This window comes from Prinia subflava, chromosome 2, assembly GCF_021018805.1.
Source record: "Prinia subflava isolate CZ2003 ecotype Zambia chromosome 2, Cam_Psub_1.2, whole genome shotgun sequence".
Taxonomy (NCBI): domain Eukaryota; kingdom Metazoa; phylum Chordata; class Aves; order Passeriformes; family Cisticolidae; genus Prinia; species Prinia subflava.
In genome coordinates, this window is record NC_086248.1 from 11,023,188 (window position 1) to 11,043,832 (window position 20,645).

The 20,645-nt window shown below is 42.8% G+C and overlaps 1 protein-coding gene across 1 annotated transcript; it reads left to right on the plus strand.

Moving 5' to 3' along the window:
• The first annotated feature begins 2,844 nt into the window (after nucleotides 1-2,844).
• On the plus strand, nucleotides 2,845-15,949 carry LOC134547826 (uncharacterized). The gene is made up of 21 exons (XM_063391939.1): nucleotides 2,845-2,867; nucleotides 3,114-3,166; nucleotides 5,230-5,343; nucleotides 6,463-6,590; nucleotides 7,261-7,404; nucleotides 8,008-8,091; nucleotides 8,708-8,875; nucleotides 8,944-9,040; nucleotides 9,125-9,348; nucleotides 10,120-10,273; nucleotides 10,349-10,557; nucleotides 10,642-10,759; nucleotides 10,906-11,111; nucleotides 11,582-11,699; nucleotides 12,219-12,388; nucleotides 13,156-13,229; nucleotides 13,309-13,436; nucleotides 14,234-14,423; nucleotides 14,835-14,976; nucleotides 15,531-15,627; nucleotides 15,930-15,949. Exons 1-21 carry the CDS (start codon nucleotides 2,845-2,847, stop codon nucleotides 15,947-15,949), a joined length of 2,661 nt encoding a protein of 886 aa, XP_063248009.1.
• The last annotated feature ends 4,696 nt before the right edge of the window (nucleotides 15,950-20,645 follow it).

A 20,645-nucleotide genomic window follows, 5' to 3' on the forward strand; every position in this document is an offset into this window, starting at 1 on the left:
TACCTAAAATCAAGCTTGGGAAAAATGGAATAACCCTTTTGCAATATTGTAAAAGCACACTGCACAGTGAAATAAATCCATAACTCGAATGGTCTCAGCTCTAACAATAATAAACAGGGTCATGCTATCCAATATGTAAACCCTGACTGCCTAATCATGGGCTTATTTATTATTAGAACCCATTATTTGTGTAATATCCTTGGTGGACAGTGCTTCTCAGGGAAACTTCTAAAGTTCTAAAAATCTATCACATGGGGAATTTCAGAAGGAAACAACTGCTACACAAACCGTTTGGGAATAACACTTGTTTCTGGAGTAAAATCTAACATTTTGGAGCACGGCACACTTTGGGTTTCGCTTTCAATTAATTTTTTTTATACTCTTGATGCCGTGGGAGGGGTTCAGTGAGGTTACCCGTGACAGCAGCACAAATACACGCCAGTCTGAAACGATCCTGTGCAGTCTTCGCTGGGTTGGAGAGCGCAGCCCGAGCAGCGCCCGCCGCCCGGCTGCGCTCCCGGGAAGGTGCCGGCAGCGGAGGGAGCGGCTGGGCGATGCTCCGGCTCCCTCTCCAGGACAGCGGGCTTAATTACAAACAAACCCTCCATCCCCGCGGCTCCCGCGGCCTTCTCAAACCCGAATGTCACAGGCGTAAGCCTAGGACAGAAGTACCCCAGTGTAAGGCTCATTTCGGTATGAAGCGCGGTGAGAGAGGGATGCAGGCAATTCTGAGCACTCCTTAGGAAACGCTGCCAGGCACCAACAGTGCTCAGCACTTACAGACATCGTGAACAGACACCTCAACAACCCCTTTGCTCACTGTGTGACCTGGCCACGCTCTGAGCAGCCCCAGGAGCATCCCACTGACCCCCATCACTCACCTGGTCCCGGCAGGTCAGCAGAGTGCACTCCTGCTCACATGGTGGGAAACTGCCCCTGACCCGGACCCAGGGCCCGAGGTGTAACATCTCTGCCTTCAGCACACAGCAAAGGCAGGGTCCTTTTCTCAGATCTGTTTGTGGTCAGATTCTGTTCTCCATTGGGTTAATTTTCTCCAAGTTTGAGGATAATTTCTGCTCTAGGTGTTCTACAATCCCCCAGTAACACAGTTCTTCATTTAGTTTGTGACACCCATCAGTCTCTAGCTATGTTCACTTTCGCTGTTGGTTTTGACCTCTTATTTTAAAGGTCAACGATTCCTTTCTATTTTGTTAAAACCTAATTGTCTTAAAACTGCATTTTATACATTTGCTTCTGGCAGACTTCATCTGTCCAGGGAAGGCTATGCAAAGTCCTCCACAGAGGAGGCAGGGTGAACTGGCTTTGGGTAGCAAGATTTTCATTGCAGTGGACTACAGGGGTGGCTTCTGTGAGAAGCTGCTAGAAGATTCCCTCATGTCCAACATCCAGTGCCAGCCAGCCCCAGGACAGACATGCTGCTGGCCAAGGCTGAGCTCCTCAGGGTTTATGACAGCATCTCTAGGATAACAGAGTTAAGAAGGGGGGGAAAAAGGCTACTGCAGCCAGGAGACAGGAGTGAGAATATGTGAGAGCAACAGCCCTGCAGGCCCAGGGTCAGAGCAGAAGGAGGGGCAGGAGGTGCTGGAGCAGAGATTCCCCTGCAGCCCTGGTGCAGCCCATGGGGAGGCAGCTGTGCCCCCAGAGCCCATGAAGGACACGGGGGAGCAGAGATCCACCTGCAGCCATGGAGGACCCCACAGAGGAGCTGCTGGGTGCCTGAAGGAGGCTGTGACCCTGTGGGAAGCCCCTGCTGGAACAGGCTCCTGGCAGGACCTGTGGCCTATGGAGAGGGACAGGTTTGCTGGAGCACTTGTGACCCCATGGGGACCCACGCTGGAGCAGGCTGTTCCTGAGGGACTGCATCCCATGGGAGGGATCACACTGGAGCTGTTTGTGAAGCACTGTGGCCTGTGGGAAGGACTCATGTTGGAAAAGTTTGTGTAGGACAGTTTCCTATGGGAGGGACTTCACACTGGAACAGGGGAAGATTGTAAGGAGTCCCCCACAGAGGAGGAAGGAGTGACCACAGCCAGCATTCTCTGGTGTCCTGTGCTGCTGGTGGGGATGAGGGAGAAAAATTGGAAGAGGAGTGCAGGAGGAAGGAATGGCTAGGAGGAAAGTATTTTAAGGTCTAGTTTTTATTTTTCTTTATCCTATATTGATTTGATTGGTAGTAAATTAGACTAATTTCCCCAAATCAATTTTTTCCCCATAGTGGTCACTGGTGAGTGATGTCTCCCTGTCCCTCTCTCAGCCCATGAGCCTTTCCTTCTATTTTCTCTCCCCTGTCTAGCTGAGGAGGGCACTCGCATCCAGCCAGGGTCAACCCACCACACAAGAGCACAGTAGCTGAAAAATGATGGATTACCTCATGCTTTATCAGAACAGCACCAATTTCACAGAATACTCAGAGTCGGAAGGGGCCCACAAGGATCGTCAAGTCCATTTCTTAGATGAATGGCCCACAGAAGGATCAAACCCCCAACTTTGGCATTATTAGCCAAATGAGTCTTGAGAACCTGATAGTTAAGAGCAGACAGACATGGAAATAGAGAGACCTAGGAACCAAGAAGGAGCAGATTTAATCGGTAAAGCAAATAATCAGGTGATGTGAATTACAGGTTCATCATTAGGAGGATAAACAGCTGAAAAGGGGTCTCATCAATATAAATGTGGCTGCCTTTCTATTTAACTCATGACTGAAAAGCTGGAAAGGCTTTGATTTCTGCACAAAACTGAGAAAGGGTTTGGGGTTTTTTTTTGTGTGTGTGTTGTGTGCTATAAAGGAAAAAGCACCACATATAGAGACTGAGCAAATGAATCATGAAGCTGAGCTTGGTGCAGAGGTGAGAACTCTATGGCTACTAAACATAAATGATCTTAGTTAAGGCATTAAATGCATTAACTGTTCTGATTTGCCTTCCTTAATTGTCTAGTGATAACTAAGGAAAATTTCTTTTTCAAATTGCATAGTCAAGAACTGTTGCTCTAAACTTAAGGCTAGCCTAATATTCTGAGGAGAACTTTCTGAGCAAGAAATTTATTAGCTTGTCACAGCTGAACCTGCTGCTAATCTCTGTCTTCTCTTACAGGTTGCTACTAGTAGGGATATTTTTCTCTGGGGTATGGACTCAAGAGACATCAGGTAATGCTGATGTAAACTGAACAGTTTACATCAGTTCTAGGCTTTTCCATGGGTGATTTCTAGGCTTATGTGTGTGTTTCAGTAGAGTCTGAAGCTCTTGTGGCAGCCTTACTTGTATGTTTTTTCTGAGAAACTTTAAACATACAGGGATTTGGTGGAAACTACACTCTTTAATTTTATGTTCATTATATTAAGCAAATGTTTATACCTTTTCTTGCTCTGGTAACAAGTACTGATTAATTAATAAGTACTTTATTCTTACTTTCTTGAGTGTAGTTGTTGTTACTCACCATACAATATTTAAGCTCCTTTCTCATAATTTAACCCAGCTGGTAGCTAATTGCCAGGCACCTGTTTGCTCATTCCTCATCTCCTCACACCCCCGTGGGATGGGGAGGAGAGTCAGGAAAACCTCATGGATTGAGAACAGTATTTTAATAATTAGAACCAATTAAGATATGACAATACTAATTATAGTCATAATTTTAATTTTTAAAGTTATGAAACCTAAGAAAAAATTGTGATGTGCGATACAGTTGCTCTGTATTACAACTGATGCCCAGTCTGTCCCTGAGCAGTCATTGGTGTCTCCAGCCAATTCTGCCCAGTTTATATATGGGTCATGACACACTATTTTATAGAATATACATTTGGCCAGTTCAGATCAGTTGTCTTGATACTGCTACCTTCTTGTGCACCTCCTCCCTGACACAGCATGAGCCATTTAAAAAGTCTTTGCCTTGGTGCTAAGCACTGCTCAGCAACATCCAAAACTTCAGTGTGTTATCAGCATAATTCTTGCCCTGAATCCAAAATACAGCTCTGTACCAGCTACTAGGAAGAAAATTAACTCTATCCCAGCCAAAACCAGAACAAAATATTATAAAGATAGCACTGATTCACCTCAGAGGAAACAGTTTTCTTAGCCAAAAGTCTTTCCTTACAAAACAGAGCTGGTTTCTGAAGCAGCAGATGCAGGGAGCTGTTTCTGTGACTGTCTGCCCTACTTACTGTGGGTCCTGCATAAAATGTATGGGCAATCCCCAAAGATCAAAGTAAACAGATACTGGCGAAGGTTTTATCCACCTTGGGGCAATTATGCAGCTTTTGCACTGAATCCAGTTGGTAACTCGGAGTGTGGGTGGAATAGGGTCATGTTCACCAGCATCTGTTTGCTGCTCCTTAGTGTGACCATCTCTGACGTGGGAATTGCATCACTAGTAAACTTCAGCCTGCAATGCTGAACCCTCTAGGAAAAAGAATCCTCCCAGATCTTAAAATGCACCATTATTGTAAAAGGTCTAGTTGGTGTTAGCTCATGGTACCATAGAAACTCCTGTTGGAAGCAACAAATCCCCATTTATTACATGTGCATGTCAAATCGGGAGCCTTCTCATGTCTCTAGTCCTACACTTACCACAGTGGGTACCTGCTCCCTGCCTGTAGGAGGTTTGGGAGCCATGGTCTGGTTTATGCTTTGGGACTGGAGCCTCTCAAGCCATTGCCTTTGCTCCTGTGTCCTTTCCCAGTATGAGCCAGCTGGCTTCTGGTACTGGCACTTGGGCTGGTGACCAGGGTAGGCTGAGGGACAGCTCCTGTGGCTGCTCTCCACCCAAATGGGCTTTGGGCTCTTCTTGTGAACAGAGGGATGGAGGTTTCTGGTGATTTTGTGGTTTGGTTGTAAGGTTTCGTTGGTTGGAATTTTTTTGGTTTTGAGGTTGGGGTTTTTTTCTCTTTTCAGGAGTGTGTGGGACTTTCACATTTTGTTTTATTTCTTTTAAGGTGTTCAGATTGGGCCAGCCAGTGTAATATCCTTTGACCCTGTTCCAAAATCCTATTTCCATGACAGGCTGTTGCCAGTAGCGTTGCCAAATCACCAAACACCATTACTAATAGGATACTCATTTTGGAGCTAGCTTTTCTCCTGGAATTACTGCCAGTATAAAAGCAACCTCTCACCCCTCCTGACCAGAGATGTATGACAGTCACAACACTGACTTTATAAAGCAATCTGGGAAGTAGCAGATTTGTTTGTATTTTATTTTGAATCCCCATTTTACCAGCTTTTAATACATCCAACACAGGACCCATGAGTTTGGAGTGCTTGGGGAACCTTCTGAGGATAATACTGAGTGCAGAAGACTTTAAAGACAAATACTTATCTCTTTTTGTTATTGGTAAGTTGATGTAGAAGAACTTGGAGAGAGAATTACACATGGTGAAATGTTTAAAATTCTCTGAGGTGTTTCTATAATAGAATTCTCTAGATTATTCTACTGTTACAGAGCTTAGTAAATTGGATCTCATTATAAATAAACCCAACTGCTACCTTGATTTTGTGTAACATATGTTGACTTGTTTTTTGATAACTTAGCCATGATTAGACTGATTTTGCTATCTTTGGGCTCAAATTGAAATGCACGTGGTGGTTTCTGGGCATGTTAAAGCTGGTAGGTTTTCTAGTAACAGCACATACTGTTCTGAAAATTCACTAGCTGAACCAGACACACTATTTATTTTTGCACTAGTGGCTTTTCTTGGCTTCAGCTTGGTGGAGGCATATACTTCATGAAGTCTAAGGAAAGTTAGCTGGGCCCTCTAGCTATGGACTTAATAGTCAGCAAATGGTACATTTCTGTGAAAAGCATCAAAGAATGCCCTGGAAGGGCACAGTGATAATACTTTTGGGCTATAAACACCTGCTGTAAGATTATATGTATAAAATGTAAATTTGGCCTTGAAAAAGCTCTCTATGCCATCCATTTTTCTAGAAGGTTAAACCTGAGTCAGAACCCACTTAAAATGTGTTCTTTGTTCAGACATCTTCACTCATACACAAACACACTCTGCAGCTGGGATACATATATCTTAAACCATAAAGTGATTCTTTTTGGAAGAAAAAAAACCAAAACAACTAAAACACAAAACTCAAAAACATTAAAATTGTTTGTATACTTAAAGCATCCAAGCTAATCTTTAGTGTGTTCACCATCCTGATGGATTGTCTTCTGAAGAGACTGCTGGGCAGGCATCAGAGGAACATGAACCTGTGCCAGCCACAGGTGAGTGTCCTGATGTTGCTGTTGTCACCTGTCACCATGATGGTAGTTTGGGGTTTTTTTTCCACCTTCAGTCCTTCAGCTGCAAGTGTTTCCTGTCTCTGAGCCAGGGGATGCAGCTGGGCTGCAGCAGAGCAGGTTGAGCTGAACTCTTATGTCAGAGCAGGTTTCTCAAGGAGCTGGCAGAGCAGGAGTTGTATTTGCCAATGCAGCTCTTTGCTATTTATCTGCCTGTAGATCAGTCTGGCACAGCCTGGGAGCTTGATGAGGCCATGGCAGCACAGTGTGGCTATACAGTAACTCACACCACCCGGAGGAGCATTGAGTTCCGTGCTTCTGCACTGAGCTGCCATTCTCACTTAGAGGTAAGTCTGTTAGACATTGGGACTACAGTGCTCTTGTGCACTAACTTTGTGGGAAATTACTGAATTATTAATGGACATTAACTGAGGTGCTGTATTTTTTTGAGTATCTGTTAGCAGAGAATAATTTAATTTTCTTCAAATGTATCCAGAGGTCTGAGAATATTTCATGGTCCTGCAATTTGGAGGGCCTACAGACAAACACATGAAGTATACCACATGTTCCCTTAAAGGGCAACTGTTTTCTTGTGGATTACAATAGAAAATTGCATCTGGCAGCTGTGTTGCACTCTGTCCTAACAATATTTAGTGTCTTGAGACACATCACAGTAAAAACTCAAACTTTGGTTGCTGGCTCACTGTTACTATGTCATAAAACACAAAATCAGCTATCTCTTAGGTTTGTTTGTTTTCTTATTGTCCAATTCTGGGGCTATGCAAAAGGAACAAACCTGCTGCCAAAAGTATTTATGTTGCTGTGTAGCTATACACCTATGTGCATTCATCTTGTGTAGTTAATGAAGTTGAAAGTGATAATGCTTCAGTATGGAGTTGCTCATCTGTGCAGAGGCTGGTGGGTGAGTTTTGTAACTTGCTTTAGGGTCACAGGGATAGGCGTTGCACAGCTAGAGAAAATCAGTCTAATGAGCAAACGTTCCCTTTGGCCATGCAGAAAGATGTGTTCACAGTAACTGTACAAATCCAAGCATCTCATACTCCTGATATGAGCAATGCTACAACTCGTCTGAAAAGTGCAAGTTGCCATTATGGTCCATGGAGTCCCAGGGAGTTACTATGTGAAAGTAACTATATGGAGGTGAGTACTTATGGAAAGTGCTAAAAGCAAAGGGGTAAGTACTGCAAGATGCTCTGTTAGATTGTTTCCAATGCATATTCCTAGAATCTAATCAGCTTCAGACTGCCCCACCATGAGCATCTTGTTAGTGAGTGCACAGTATGCATGTTAAATTAAGTGATACATTTATATTACGATTGTATAACCTATAGTTGTACTAACAGCTAATAAAGCTATAAAATAGTATTCAAAGGGTTAAGTTCATGGATTGAACTCACTGAATGTTGCCCCAACAAATCTTATTTGAAACAACAGAGATGTATACCTCCTGAAGGAACTTTCCTTGCTGAATTTGCTGGGGAGCAGTGCAGAAGGGGAAATGGACTCCTCTTGGAAGAGGATGTGGGAGTCAAGAACAAACTCTGGTCTGAAGTGAAAATAGAAAGTAGAAGATAGGTGGAAAATAAAAAGAAACTGATATCAAGCAGACTATGGGTAAATCACCAGGAATGGTGGCATCTTCATCTAGGAGATGCTGGTTTCCCTTGAAAAATGCTTGTAGGGTGTTGAAGACAAGGAAAAGGGCTATCAGCAAGCCCCTTACAGATGTCTTTTTCCCCTCAGGTTTCTGTCAGGAGGGAGGTTCCACAGACTATAAAAGACTTTGTTCAAGATGAACCTGAGGACTGGACTCTTGTATTTCCAGAAGTAAAACTACAGGTTTTCTTTCTAGTAAAAGCTAGTGCTTCCTCTGGCACAACCATCCTTCTTTTCTTTAACCACATAGTACATGCAAAAAGTACTTAAGTAGCAATAACAGAACTTCTGTATCGAGTGGTTTTAGTATATTTTTATAGATTAGAAGTACAAACAGCTGTAGGTTGTGTCTCCAAGGAAGAAATCAAGTCTTCCCCAGGCAAGAGATTGTGGCCAAGAAAAAAAAAAAAGAAAAAAAAAAAAAAAACCACAACAACAACAACAAAAAAAAAAAAAACCAAAAACACCACAAAACCACAACCCCACCCCAACACACACAAACTAAGATGCCATGGCCCAGAAAAAAGCTGGGGAAAGGCTTTTTTTTTTCTTGGACTCTGTATGTGCAGTCTGCAGCAGTGCAGTCAGTGACATTAGTTATTCTTTGATGCCCTTAACATGGAAAGTTTTCTATATGTGTGAGATGGGGAAAGCTGGAGGGATATCCCACTAGTAAAATTCAAAGGCAACAAAACTGCTGAGCAATTCAACACAGTAAAGCATTCAATGCAGTAAACCTGTTACTTTGACCATCATGTCTAAACTATTGATGAATTTCTCTGGGTAGGCAAAGGCAGAAGAAGCCTCAATATGGCAAATAGTATTTCATCAGCCAGAAGAAAAAAGGGCTCTGCTTGTGAGCAATGCTGGGAGTGCAGGCTATGGACTGAATGCCACGGAGTCCAGGGTTGTGCTGCGGGTGCCATACACTGCTGCCCAAGTTCAGCTGGTCAAGGTTGGTGTGCACCTTCTGGCCCAATAAGCTGCCAGGCCATGTAGTCTAACCAGGTGCCTTCCTTACAGGATCAGGGAATTGCCTTTTCTGTGCTGAGGTCAAGTACATTTTACAAATACCAGTGGGTGATCCTGATGCTGGATACTGCTGTGGCATGTCCTGTAGGTAAGGAGTGTGGTACCAATGCCAAAATGTACAGGGACAGACTCACAGCTAGAGGACTGACAGCTTTCATGTCTTGTCCCTAAGATGGTGTGGACTACACAAACAGAACAATCACCTGGACTGTTCCAAAGTATATTCCACCACTCTCTGCTGGAGTGACTGGCTTTAAAGATGTGCTTGTGGAAGCTGGTGTGGACCTACGCAAACTCTCTGCCAAGGAAATGGCTTCCAGGAAATATGTGTTATTGAATGAGTTAAAAGCAATTACACTGAGGATTCCAATAGGTGCAGAAGGTGGTTATTACAAGGTAGGTGACTTATATTAGGTGTCACACAAGCAATATTCTGGGATGTTTGTTTGTTTTCTGATGAGGAATTATTCTTCATCTTGTGCTTTTCATGCCAAAATGAAAGGTGGGAGTGAGGGAGAAGAGAGGGTTTCTTAAAGCCTCCAGAAGCCCTGACCAAAGATAACATTTGGAATCACCACTTCATGAAGAATTTCTTTTCTTGCAAGCACAGGTAGACAAAATCCTACACTGAGCTATTGATTCATTGATTCAGATTTCCTCTGCTTCACACAGAGCCTTCACCTCTTAGTCCTGATGTCATACTCCTTGGAGATGGTCCTAAGTGGATTGTAAAGCATGCATGGGTTCTGTTTTATTTTACACAGACCACTTAAGAGAATGGGAATAACCCATTAGTCCAGCAGACCTTGTGCTCTTTGGATGTGTTGGGACTACACATCTAGATCTAGCAGCTTGAGGTGGACTGAGTCTTGGGCAAATGTAGCAACTAAACTTCAGGTGAAGTTGCAGGAGCATCCCTTTTCAATGTGAAATAGTCCTCTGCTGCTTTGAAACTTGGGGAGTGGGAGATCCTTTTCCAAAGGAAGTCATCTGAGCATTCTGAGATATTCTAAACAGAGATACAAGAGTTCAGGATTCCTGAGCAAAAAGGGCAACTGGCTGGGGCTGTAGATTTAGCTGACCTTGAGATGCTCCAAGCTCAGCTAAATCTTTGTAACTTTAATGTAAACTCAAGCCATACTAAAGGGTGCTGATTTGAAATTCTAGACTTCTGTGAGCAATGGACAGCTTGGGGTAAAATACACCATCAACCTGTTCTTGGAACACCAGTGGGAAGACAACAAATGGAGACTAACCAAACATACTATCATCAAGAAAATAGAAACACCATTTGAACAAGCAGGAGTTGCTATAACCCATAGTAAGTAGCTGAACATTGAATTTATCAAAGGTTTTGGTACTGTTAAGAGCTTAATGCTATTTGGTTCCTTTTCAGATTTAAATCTGAGTGCGAGGCTAATGAATGTTACAGTGGGAACATTCCTCCCAGATGTTGAGCTTGTGAACTTAACCATTGAAGGGGTTGCTGTGGCTGTACCTGAAGCTCTTCAGCATGGCTACTTAATACACAGGACCAGATATGCTAATGGAAGCAAAGCATATGTAATAGAAGTCCCACTTGATGCACCAAGTGTTAAAAAAGAGGTAAGTGCTAAGACACTGCAGCATCCCATGCTATAGAAATGATGATATCACTTGATTTTTCATGTCTCAATATGATTTTCCTAGTACATGGGAGAGGACATGAGAGCATACACCCTGAATGTCACACTCACATTCATCACCTATCCATCAAGAGAGACCTTTGTCGTCCCAGTAATTGCGCTGTCAGCTGTGAAAGATGCAGGTAAACTTTGTGGAACTTGGGCAAAACTGCACCAACCTGGCTGCAAACCCTGGCTGTGAACTGGGCTGATTTCAGCCGGGCTGCTGCCAGTCCCAGGGAGCTCTGCTAACCTGATGGCAACTGGCTGGCTCTTGGCTGTTTTGCAGTGCTGCCCAGTGCAAGAGGGTTTTGTGATAGGAGGAACCTTCATCTCATTATCACTCATGGGAATGTGGACCAAAACTGGCTACCTTTCATCTCAGACTGGCACCTGAGCCAAGAGGCTGCACAGAAGTACAACTACATTCTGAGGGACAATGGCACTCACCTGGCAGTCTCTGTCCCTTTCCTTTCTCCCCATGTGAGCTATGAGGTAAGGCTGCCAACACTAGCAATCGAAACTCATGTTCTAGCTGTGAGATGTCAATGGGACACAGCATATCCTTGAAAGCAAAATAAAGCTTCTCTTTGAGACAGTATTTAAAAGTATAATGGAAGTTTATTTTCTGCCCTTGTTAAGAAAACTTTAATTTCCTTTGGCCAATGTTCGCAGAAATAGGCAAGGGAAATAAACATATTCTGCATTTACTTCATGGCTGAGTGTCTTTAAGGACAACTATGCATGCAGTGGAGTTTGTATTGCATTTTTTTCAAAGCAACTGGAAAAACTCACTGTGTGAGCTTCTAGATTAAAAACACTTTGTTTAAATACATCCTGTGGATTTGACTTTGCTCAAGCATCGTTATCTTTGGCTTGTGATAACCTGCCCTTTCAGATTTTGAATGCTTTAGTTGAACAGTGTGTCTTTATTCTCTTGTTTAACCTGTGATTGTCATCTCCAGGGCTTTCATACCTCTGCAATAAAGGCTTCATTCTACTTAACCTTGAAGGATGGCATCACCTTGGCTCAGAGGAGAGATTTCTCAGTTTCCTGCATATTTTCACCTTCAGAGCTAATACGTAATAGCATGTTGGGGATTATCTATTAATGCTATTTGAGTTGCAAAACTAAGCCATGCAGTCTGAAATGTTTCTAGGTTTTAGAGGTGTGTGGCACTCTGTGTGCTTGTCAGATTTTCTACCAATTAATCTGCCACAAGGCAAATCAAATTAAATACTGGAGTGACTATCCTGTCTAGTGCAGGAATGGGGGAAGGAAGTGGAAAAGTCTACTTCCCTGCACACCTCCAAAATCGTGAAGCTTTTTAAAGGGTTTTTCTGGTTGTTTTGAGAGTTGAATGAGGTGGGGGTTTTGGTGGAATGTGGGCAGAATCAGCATATAAATTAGTCATTCTAAAGCTACTCATCAGTATTAGATGTATTGAACATCTTGGCTAGAAAAATTCTTTTGAAAAGAGTGGAGCTCCTTGTGAGCTGCAAAAAGAACTTGCCAGAAAATCCATTCAGAACATCTTTGTTGTTAGGCTACAAAAGGAGTTTGAATCTTGATTTGTGTGAAAATGTATGTTTCTCTTTCAGAGTGCCTGCCCAATGACACTGTGATTATTACTGCTATCAAACTGGAAGGTGGTGAAGACCTGGATACTGCTCTGCTTGTCTTGAGGGACAGACAGTGCAAACCCAGTCTGGTGACAGAGAAGACTGCAACCTTCAAGTTCAATGTGAACACTTGTGGAACAAGCAGAAAGGTAAGGACTTAGTCACATGAAGTTTACTTTGCTTTGGGCTAAGGTTATTGCTAGACCTGGCAGAGGTTCACAGGTGAGCAGAAGCTGCATGGAAGTCAAAGCAGAAAACAGCACAGTAGTACATCTATACTCTTTTTCTGAGCTTACTAAATTCAGTTGAGCAGAATTTCTTATTGAGTAAAAATTTTTTTCAAGGTCAGAAGTGCTTTCTGAAACTAGCCTTCAGTTTGACACCTCTGAGTTGTTTTGTGGTGGGCTTGACTGTGAGTTTATGCTGGTATATACTTATACACCTTGCAGAAGCTCTTTGGGTATTGCTGATGACTCCATGTCCAAAGACTAGTGTGGGTGCTGTTCCTACGACCAAATACGGTACAAACAGAAAACATAAAAAATAGCAAATAATCAGAACATGCCTAAATTCAGCTCATCATAAATGCAGCTTGTTTCTGCATTGTTGCATTTCCTTCTCGTCACTGATTCAGTAAGACCCAGCTGTTGTTTTTCTCAGGACCCATGCACTCCCTTTCTAGGGTGTTCTACCATACTGGAGCTAATAAACTTTCTCCTTGGCTATGGCATAGCTGTCAGCTATGGTCAGCTTTAGTCCAGTGGGTGTTGGGCTGTTGGCTGGTAATTTCTGGCTATTTCTAAGCATACTCTGCTCAGTGCAATCTGGCAGTCAAGTGGAGGGAATGTAGACATTGTGACAAACAAAATCAGACTCTGAAGTGACTGTCCTGTTTGTAATGATGTGCATCTTTCAGTTCAACAGCACAACTGTGACATATGAAAATGAGGTACTCTATTTCAGACCTGGCAATGATACACCCATATACCAGTAAGTGTCATTCCCTAATGAAAGGTTGTGCATGTTATTTTGGCTGTAAAAAAATCTAATGCTAAACCTCTTCTCTCAGACTGAAATTTCTCTGCTCATATGCAGTCAAGCAGACTGCTGATGTTCGATATGAATCTAAGAAGAACCCACAACCCAGTGTTGAGCCAGGGTTTGGCTGTCTTGCTCTTTCACTGAAACTTTTCAAAGGTAACATCCATGATTAGACTCTATAAAATAATCTCTGAATGGCTGAGGCTGGATGGGACCTGAGACTGATCTTACTCATCCACTCTGCTCAAGCAGGGCAGTGTAGAATGTGTTGCCAGCATTTCATGTTTAGATGACTTTTAAATGTATCAGAGAATGAAGTAGAATTTTTTTAAGGAATTTGTATTCCAAAATGCAACAAAAATGGTCAAATATCTGTAGTGGAACACACTTAGCATTGCTGGCACATGTATGGTTTTCCTGCTTCATCTGGGCTTATGTAAGTTTTGAGTAGTGAATGTGATGCCAGCTTCTCTCTCCTATCAGCTCCTGAAGCATTGCTGAGCAGATTCAGCAACTCACTGCAATAGTTGTAACCCCGTGTCGAAGATGAAACACTGCTTTAAAATGGTATTGATGCCAGCAGAAAGGGCTGACTGAAGCCTGAACCAAACACTCACAATGACTGGAATGGCTATTATGATTTTTTTTAATTGATTTTCTCTTCTTACCCCTTTGAGACAATTTTGAATAAAAATCTTACTCTAATGGCTTTTTGCAGAAGAAGTGCTTCATTTCTGGATCTGCAGAACCAGGGAATGTGGTTGAGATTTTTGCTTTCATTGCTGATCTTGCTTTCTTGCCATTCTATCCCCTTTTCTTGGCATTTGTATGCTGTCCCAGGTTTTAGTGTTACTGTGCCAGGGTAAATGGTAGTGGAAAAAAGAGTGAAGCAGAAAGTTTGTGAATACTTTCTCCATAAATAGAAAGTTCCTAATATCAATACTCTCTTGCAGAGAAGTCTTATTCAGAGCCCTACCAGGAATCAGAATATCCTGTGGTAAAATACCTGAGGGAGGCTCTGTATTTTGAAGTTGAACTGCTCCAGCCTAAAGATGCAAGGCTGGACCTAAACCTGTATGACTGTTGGGCTACCAGCTCCCAAAGCCAGGACAGCCTCCCCCAGTGGCACATCCTTATACACGGGTGAGGAAGGCTTCCCTTCTCTGTTTGGCAACTGCTCAGCACAAGGTGCTGTACCTCAGGTGGGAGGGAAGGGCAAGAGGCAGAGGTGGCAGTGGAAGAGGTCACCCTGCAGGCAATTGCTGCTAATCTGTGCTACATGTGTTGGTGTCAGCACAGTGGCTGTGCCTTCTGGGGGCAGCAGGTCCTGTGAGTGGCCAGAAGAGCTTTTAGCTAACAGTTCTGGCTGGAAAGAAAGAGCAAGAAGCAACCCTGACTGTGGCCAAAGGCAGGGATCATGAACAGGGGAGATGCTATTCATTTCCCTATAGCACAAGGAAAATGGAGAGGGAAGCTCCACTGTGCTTCACCTCTTTTCTGTGTTTGAAGATCTAGGTTTAAATTAAATACATTTTCTCTCACTTTCCCAAAAAGGTGTGAAAATAATAAAGGCTCCTATAGAACTGTCTTCCACAAAGTTAATCACAGCCTCAGAGTAAAATTTCCTCAGCACCTCAAGAGATTTGAAGTGAGGGTGTTCACCTTTGTCCAGGACACATCCCTGTTAGAAGAGCAGGTGAGATGTCTCTGTCCTGTCATGAGCTGTTGGCAGTCCCAGGGGGGTGCATGCAGTCTGTGCTGTGTAAGGGCTGAGCTGGCCAGTGCTGCCTGGGGCTATTGGACACCTCCTTGAAGACACAACACTCTGGAAGGTGTGAACTGAACACAGCCACTTGTGTTCAGTCCACAGAACAAAATTACAGACTCATAAAGGTTGGATCAGACCCCCAGGATTCTCGAGACCAGCCTTTGATGACCATCATACCCACTAAATAATTTTGTGAAGTGCCACATCTACTCATTTTTTTAACATTTTCAGGGATGCTCCACCACTTTTCTTGGGAGGCTGTTCCAATGTTTTGTCATTTTTTTGGTGAAAAACTTTTACCTAATACCCAACCTAAACTGCTCCAAGTGCAATTTGAGGCCATTTTGTGCTATCCTGTCACTGGTTGCCAGGGAGAAGAGGCTACCCCCACCTTGACACAACCTTCATATCCTTTGGGATCAGTATACACTGGATTCTAAGTAAGACTTCCCTAAAGATAATCTAATTTTCTTGTCTTGTAGCTGTATTTCCACTGCAGTGTGGTGATCTGCAACACTAAGCAACAGCCTTCAGACACTTTTTGTCCAAGGAGATGCCATCCTGGGAAGCACAGATTTGGTAAGAAAACAGGCATGTCTCAAGTCGTCTGTTTTTTCTCAGCAATTTGGCATGTGCTCTCACGAGTAGGGTCAGGTCAAAGACTTCTAGGCCTAGATTATGCTGTACAGGGAATTAAAAGCTGAAATGTCTTACAGCCCACAGTGCACATCCTCATGGGCAAGTGTCATCTGGACCAGTGCTTATTAGGAAGAAAAACAATAAGGAGAGGTTGGTGTCAATCTTAAGTTACACTACTGGAACACCAAGTATACTGCTGCTATAACATAACAGACTTGTGTGTACCTCTGTTCTCCCTGCAGGTGAATTCACCAACTTCTGACAACAAAACAAGAACTACTTTGTTTTATGAAGTCACAGTTAGGTGGCCTAAGCAAGCACAGTCTGCTGCCAAAATTCACAAGTAAAATTGTTTGTGTGGTATCTAATGGGAAAACAGATTGTCAGTGTCCACAGAGAAAAGGGTCAGCTAACCAATATTGGATGTAACTCTAAGTTAAATTATTGTATTGTTATTCTCTGCTCCTCTACAGCATTAAACTCTTGGTCTTTTGTGTGTTCATCTGACCTAGTCTGCTCAGCTAACATGTCTGAGACTTGTGTTGCTTTGCAGTTGGAGTAAGGGAGGAAGATGGTAACAGGTGTGAATGTCTTTGTAAATCACTTCAAGGTTTTTTTTTAAGCTTCTGTCTGAAAAAAGGACTGCAGGGAGCTTAATGTCAGTAAAAGAATGTGGGGTTTTTTGGAGTTAAATGGGATGAACATCCTTGATCCTGTAGTGGCTGTTGACAGGAATCCTGTGATTCTTGCAGGAGCGTTATGGCTCTGCAATGTCAAGTTACCTTCCCTAGGTGGGTCAAATCACTCACAGGTAACATCAGTGACTGCTTAGCTGAATGTCCTGTCAGCCTAAACGGAAAAAATTTTCAGTGATACTTGTAGTAGTAATAATGACAGTACATGGACTCTATCTGCAAAGTGTTTGGGATTTTTCCTTACTAGAGAACATGATGCTTAGGGGGTTCCTGTCACATTTTCCTCTGTGTGTTTTGTTTTGTTTCTAATGGGTAAAAAAATTTCTTGGATTTCTTGGTTTCTTCTTTGCATCTGAACAGTGTTGTGAAAAGAGTTTGGATTAAATATTGTATTTTCCTGTTCTATTTAAAGCTACTGCATTGCATGAATCTTGATCCCTTAGGAGTAAATACACAAAAATGAATGTCTGCTTTTTAACTTTTGATTAAAGAGGATTATAGAACACAAAAATTTTGTGAAAGCTAACTTGAGCAAGAACATATTTTGTGAATCTATTAGCACTTTGTGAGACAACATGGAGTAGAAAAAATTGTATCTCTGTTGCTGCCTATGTAGACATCCCACTAAAGAGTTTGTGCTGTATTGAAGCTCATGTAAGTCTTGTTTGTCTTTCAGTTGCCTGCTAAGCATATCTGTAGTAGATCTCTTACTGTCATTTCTGGAAAAATCTGTGTGGGCTTCATTGTGAGGAACACATCAAGGCTGTTTTCCAGTAGAGAAGGCTATTGTGATGGAGGATTCATTTGGCTGCTGCTGTTGTAGGTGAAGACTAAAGCCAAGGAGTTGTGATATTGAGGAATACCAACATGGGAATATCAGGAAAATGCAGAACACATAAGCCAGACAGCAGATTTGACAAGTCAGTGACTTGTCAGACCCACTGGTCTGAGGACTGGGTAATGCTCAGTCTGCAGGCAAAACCCATTAGGAAATCAAGGGAGATGCCTCTAATGTGCTGCCAGGGTTTTGCACCTAAGAGAACACAGCTATGGGTGCTCTAAATGCTGTGGTGACTTCCCTGTGTCTTACATTGTGCTGTTTCCCCAAGAAATGAGACAAGCAAAGCTTTCTCCAGCTGAGTGAGTGACAATCTTCATCTGCCTTCACAGTGCTCTGTCAGCACAGCACAGGCTGCCTTGAGGAGCCTGAAGCACCTTCTTTTTTACATTTGTGTGGGGGAAAAGGGTAACATTTCGAGACTGCTGTGAGAACCAAGTCTACCATTGGGCAGCCTATTTCAGTACTGTTAACTCTGTCTTGGTTGTGGCTTCCTGGGTCTTCAGTTTTTTTCTTCAAACCAAGACTCAAGGACATCATGAGGCATAGAAATCCGGTATTTACAATCTTGTTTAAGACACCTTCATTTCTTTTCATAAGCTTAGTCAACGCCTTGAGATGCTTTGTCTGTTGATGGGCTTTTAAGAGTTGTAGAAAAGAAAGGTGATGCTCAGGTACGTGGTGCCTCTATTCTTCAGCACTTCTAAAAGCTTTGTTTAGTGCCATTTTGAAGGATGAGTTATGTAAAGAATCATCCTCTCTATTAACCTTTCTGATATGTGGGAAAATTCAAGGACATTTCCCTCCATGGTTGGACAAGAATTTATATAAAGCTTCTTGTCAGATGTTCCAACAGCCTGTGAGATACACAAAATCCATTTGAATATCAGTAAAATCTTTTAAAGACATGACAGTAGTAGTCTCTCTACCTCAGAGGTGTCTGTTTATACTAAAATTCAGGAACTGCCTTCCTGGTTATACATATATAAAAAAAGAAAAAAAAAATCTTTAAGTGTTTTATCAACACCTCTTTGCCTTTTAAGTGGATATTTTATGACCACATGCTTTTCCCCTGGTATTTGGGATGTTATTTTTATATCCCTGTTAACACAAGTTGAAAGTAGATCAATCTTCTTTGTTTATGCTTAATGTCTTCTGCAATTTCAACAGGTGAACGACAAAAGTGTAAGGGCAAAGAGAAGTCTGGAATTTTGTTTTTATAGGAAAATGGGAGCAATAACAGAAACGTACTGCAGAAAGTTATTTCCATATCAAATAAATGTTGGTAAGTCACTGCTAATAAGTAACCTCATATCTGGTTACTGATAGGCAGAAATCTCTCTTTTCTATAGTCTATATTCAATGGCAGCTAGTATTTTAAAACTTTTCTGGTTTTGTGACTTAAAGTAAGTAAATTAATAAGTAAACAACTTATTAACACTGAAAAAACTAAGAAAACTGGCATCTATTTTTTTTGTCGCTGTTAATTTTCTTTCACTGGCATATTCCTTTGCATTTTCTTTTAAATGCTGAAGTCTTCAGTAAATGCTATGCTATCCAGAGGAAAACATGTTCTGACAATGTTCTAATGATTTGGAAAGCTTAAGGGAGCTCAAGTCTTGGCTTCTGCCATGAGTCTGTTTGAGTCTTTAGCCACTTCCATATCATTTCTACTTTTATTTGTGCCTGTGAGTCCAGAAACACCTAAACACAGTGTTAGCTAGAATGCTGGAAGGGCATGTGCTTGGAAAGAAATGCTTTAAAGCATAAATAGGTGAGTATTTCTCCTTATCATGACATCAAGTATTGAAAGAGTGCAAGCCTGGGCTGATGTTGGTGTGTAAAGAAGCAAAAAGTCAGTGGCTTGATGAGGAAAGGGGGTTCAGAAGGACCCAGCTTCTATAGCTCATTAGAAACGGACAGCTTTATTGGGATCTGTGAATCCTCTTTCCAGTTTCCTGCCTGTTAAAGGCAATAAGAGAATTTGTGGTTGTATGGCAGACAAGTTGAGGAGCAAAAGCCAGATACTGGCCCCTTAAGAAGCTGAGGGTGTATTTATATTTTTGTGGAGTATTTTTTAGCTACTGCTAGGCAGAGCTGGAAGGATAGCTCCTGATTTCCCTGGTCTGAGGGGATGTGGCAGCTCCCAGATAAGCAGCTCTCCCAAGGAACTGGCTGAAGCCCATTTGCAGGAGGTTTTCTTTGTCCCAAGCACACCTATGTGCAGCCCAAATGTGTCACCATAAAACCTCTTGGCACCTACATGGTGCTCCTCAGCATAGAATTTCAAAGCACTGTGTGTGTGCGGGCGGCCCCAGGCTCCCCTCTGCTTTGGGGGGTGGGGGGTGAGTTCTGTGGATTACAGAGCTGGGGCTTGCCTCCAGAGCTTCTTCCACTCGAGAGCCTTTAACCACTGGGGAATATTGACTCCAAGGTACTCATTCTTACCCTCAAGAGGTGATTTCACCTCCTTGCCCTCTTCAGGGTCTATGTCTAGGCACTGCTGCTGCTGTCAGACAACACTGCTGCATCCTTTCTGTAGATGAGGCAGAGAAGTTGCCATGCTCCTGGATTCAGGAGGAAAGCCTGCCCTGCTGAGTGAGGCTGTGCAAGCCTCCTCAATCCTGGGCTAATGTCCTCCCTGCAAGGCCTCCTCCTGTGCATTGCTGTGCTCCTGCTAAACAGAGCAGTATCATATACCTCCAGCTGCCCCAGAACAGCCTCTGGTCCCCGAGGTAGAAAATAGAACCCAGAGTCTCTTCTCATATCATTGGTACCAGCAACTGCTCCCTCCAGCAGCACCAACTGCCTGGCACCAAAAGAGTTAACTGGTATAAAATCCATTATATGTGACTGCCTGCTCTGCCCTGCCTTCTTCTTCCCTAATAACGGGGTTAGGATGGATGTGGGGCTGCAATCCCTCTTTTCCCTGTATTCTGAAACTTTTAGCAGTCCATGGTTACACCTAGTCCCCCCTCAGCAATTCACCCGGAGTGGAGGCAGGGGCACAATTCTCAGCATGAAGAACAGCTCAGGAAATAGCTGCTGGGGTCCAGTTGTCTCACCTGATTTGATGCCACTTGCTCATTCCTCTTGACCTCAGCCTGCTTCTGGGCTGTTTATCCCTGGCTCAGTGAAAATGTGTGTTTTAAAGCCCAGAAATACTTGTTTAAAAGGCAAAAAAATGTACTTATGTGCAGCAACTGATGGTAATCACCTCATTAGTAAACCAAGAGTGAAAGACTGGTAGTTCAGCCAAATTGCCAGGCCTTCTGTATCTCAAGGCTTCTCCTGAGGTTCTAAAATCCATTTAAATTAATTAACTTCTGTAGAAGATCCTGTAATATACTTTAACCTTTTTCTCTGTAGCATGTGATGTCTGTTCTGCTGTACTTTCATTTTTATGGCTAGTGTCACTTAAGAAG

What these genes read in the sequence shown, in the direction of transcription:
- LOC134547826 (XM_063391939.1), top strand. Translation starts at nt 2,845, where the DNA reads ATGAAGCTGAGCTTGGTGCAGAG. An exon ending in AGGAGTTGCTATAACCCATA is followed by an intron (nt 10,274 to 10,348) that starts GTAAGTAGCTGA and finishes GTTCCTTTTCAG; the next exon opens with ATTTAAATCTGAGTGCGAGG. An exon ending in GTCAGCTGTGAAAGATGCAG is followed by an intron (nt 10,760 to 10,905) that starts GTAAACTTTGTG and finishes GCTGTTTTGCAG; the next exon opens with TGCTGCCCAGTGCAAGAGGG.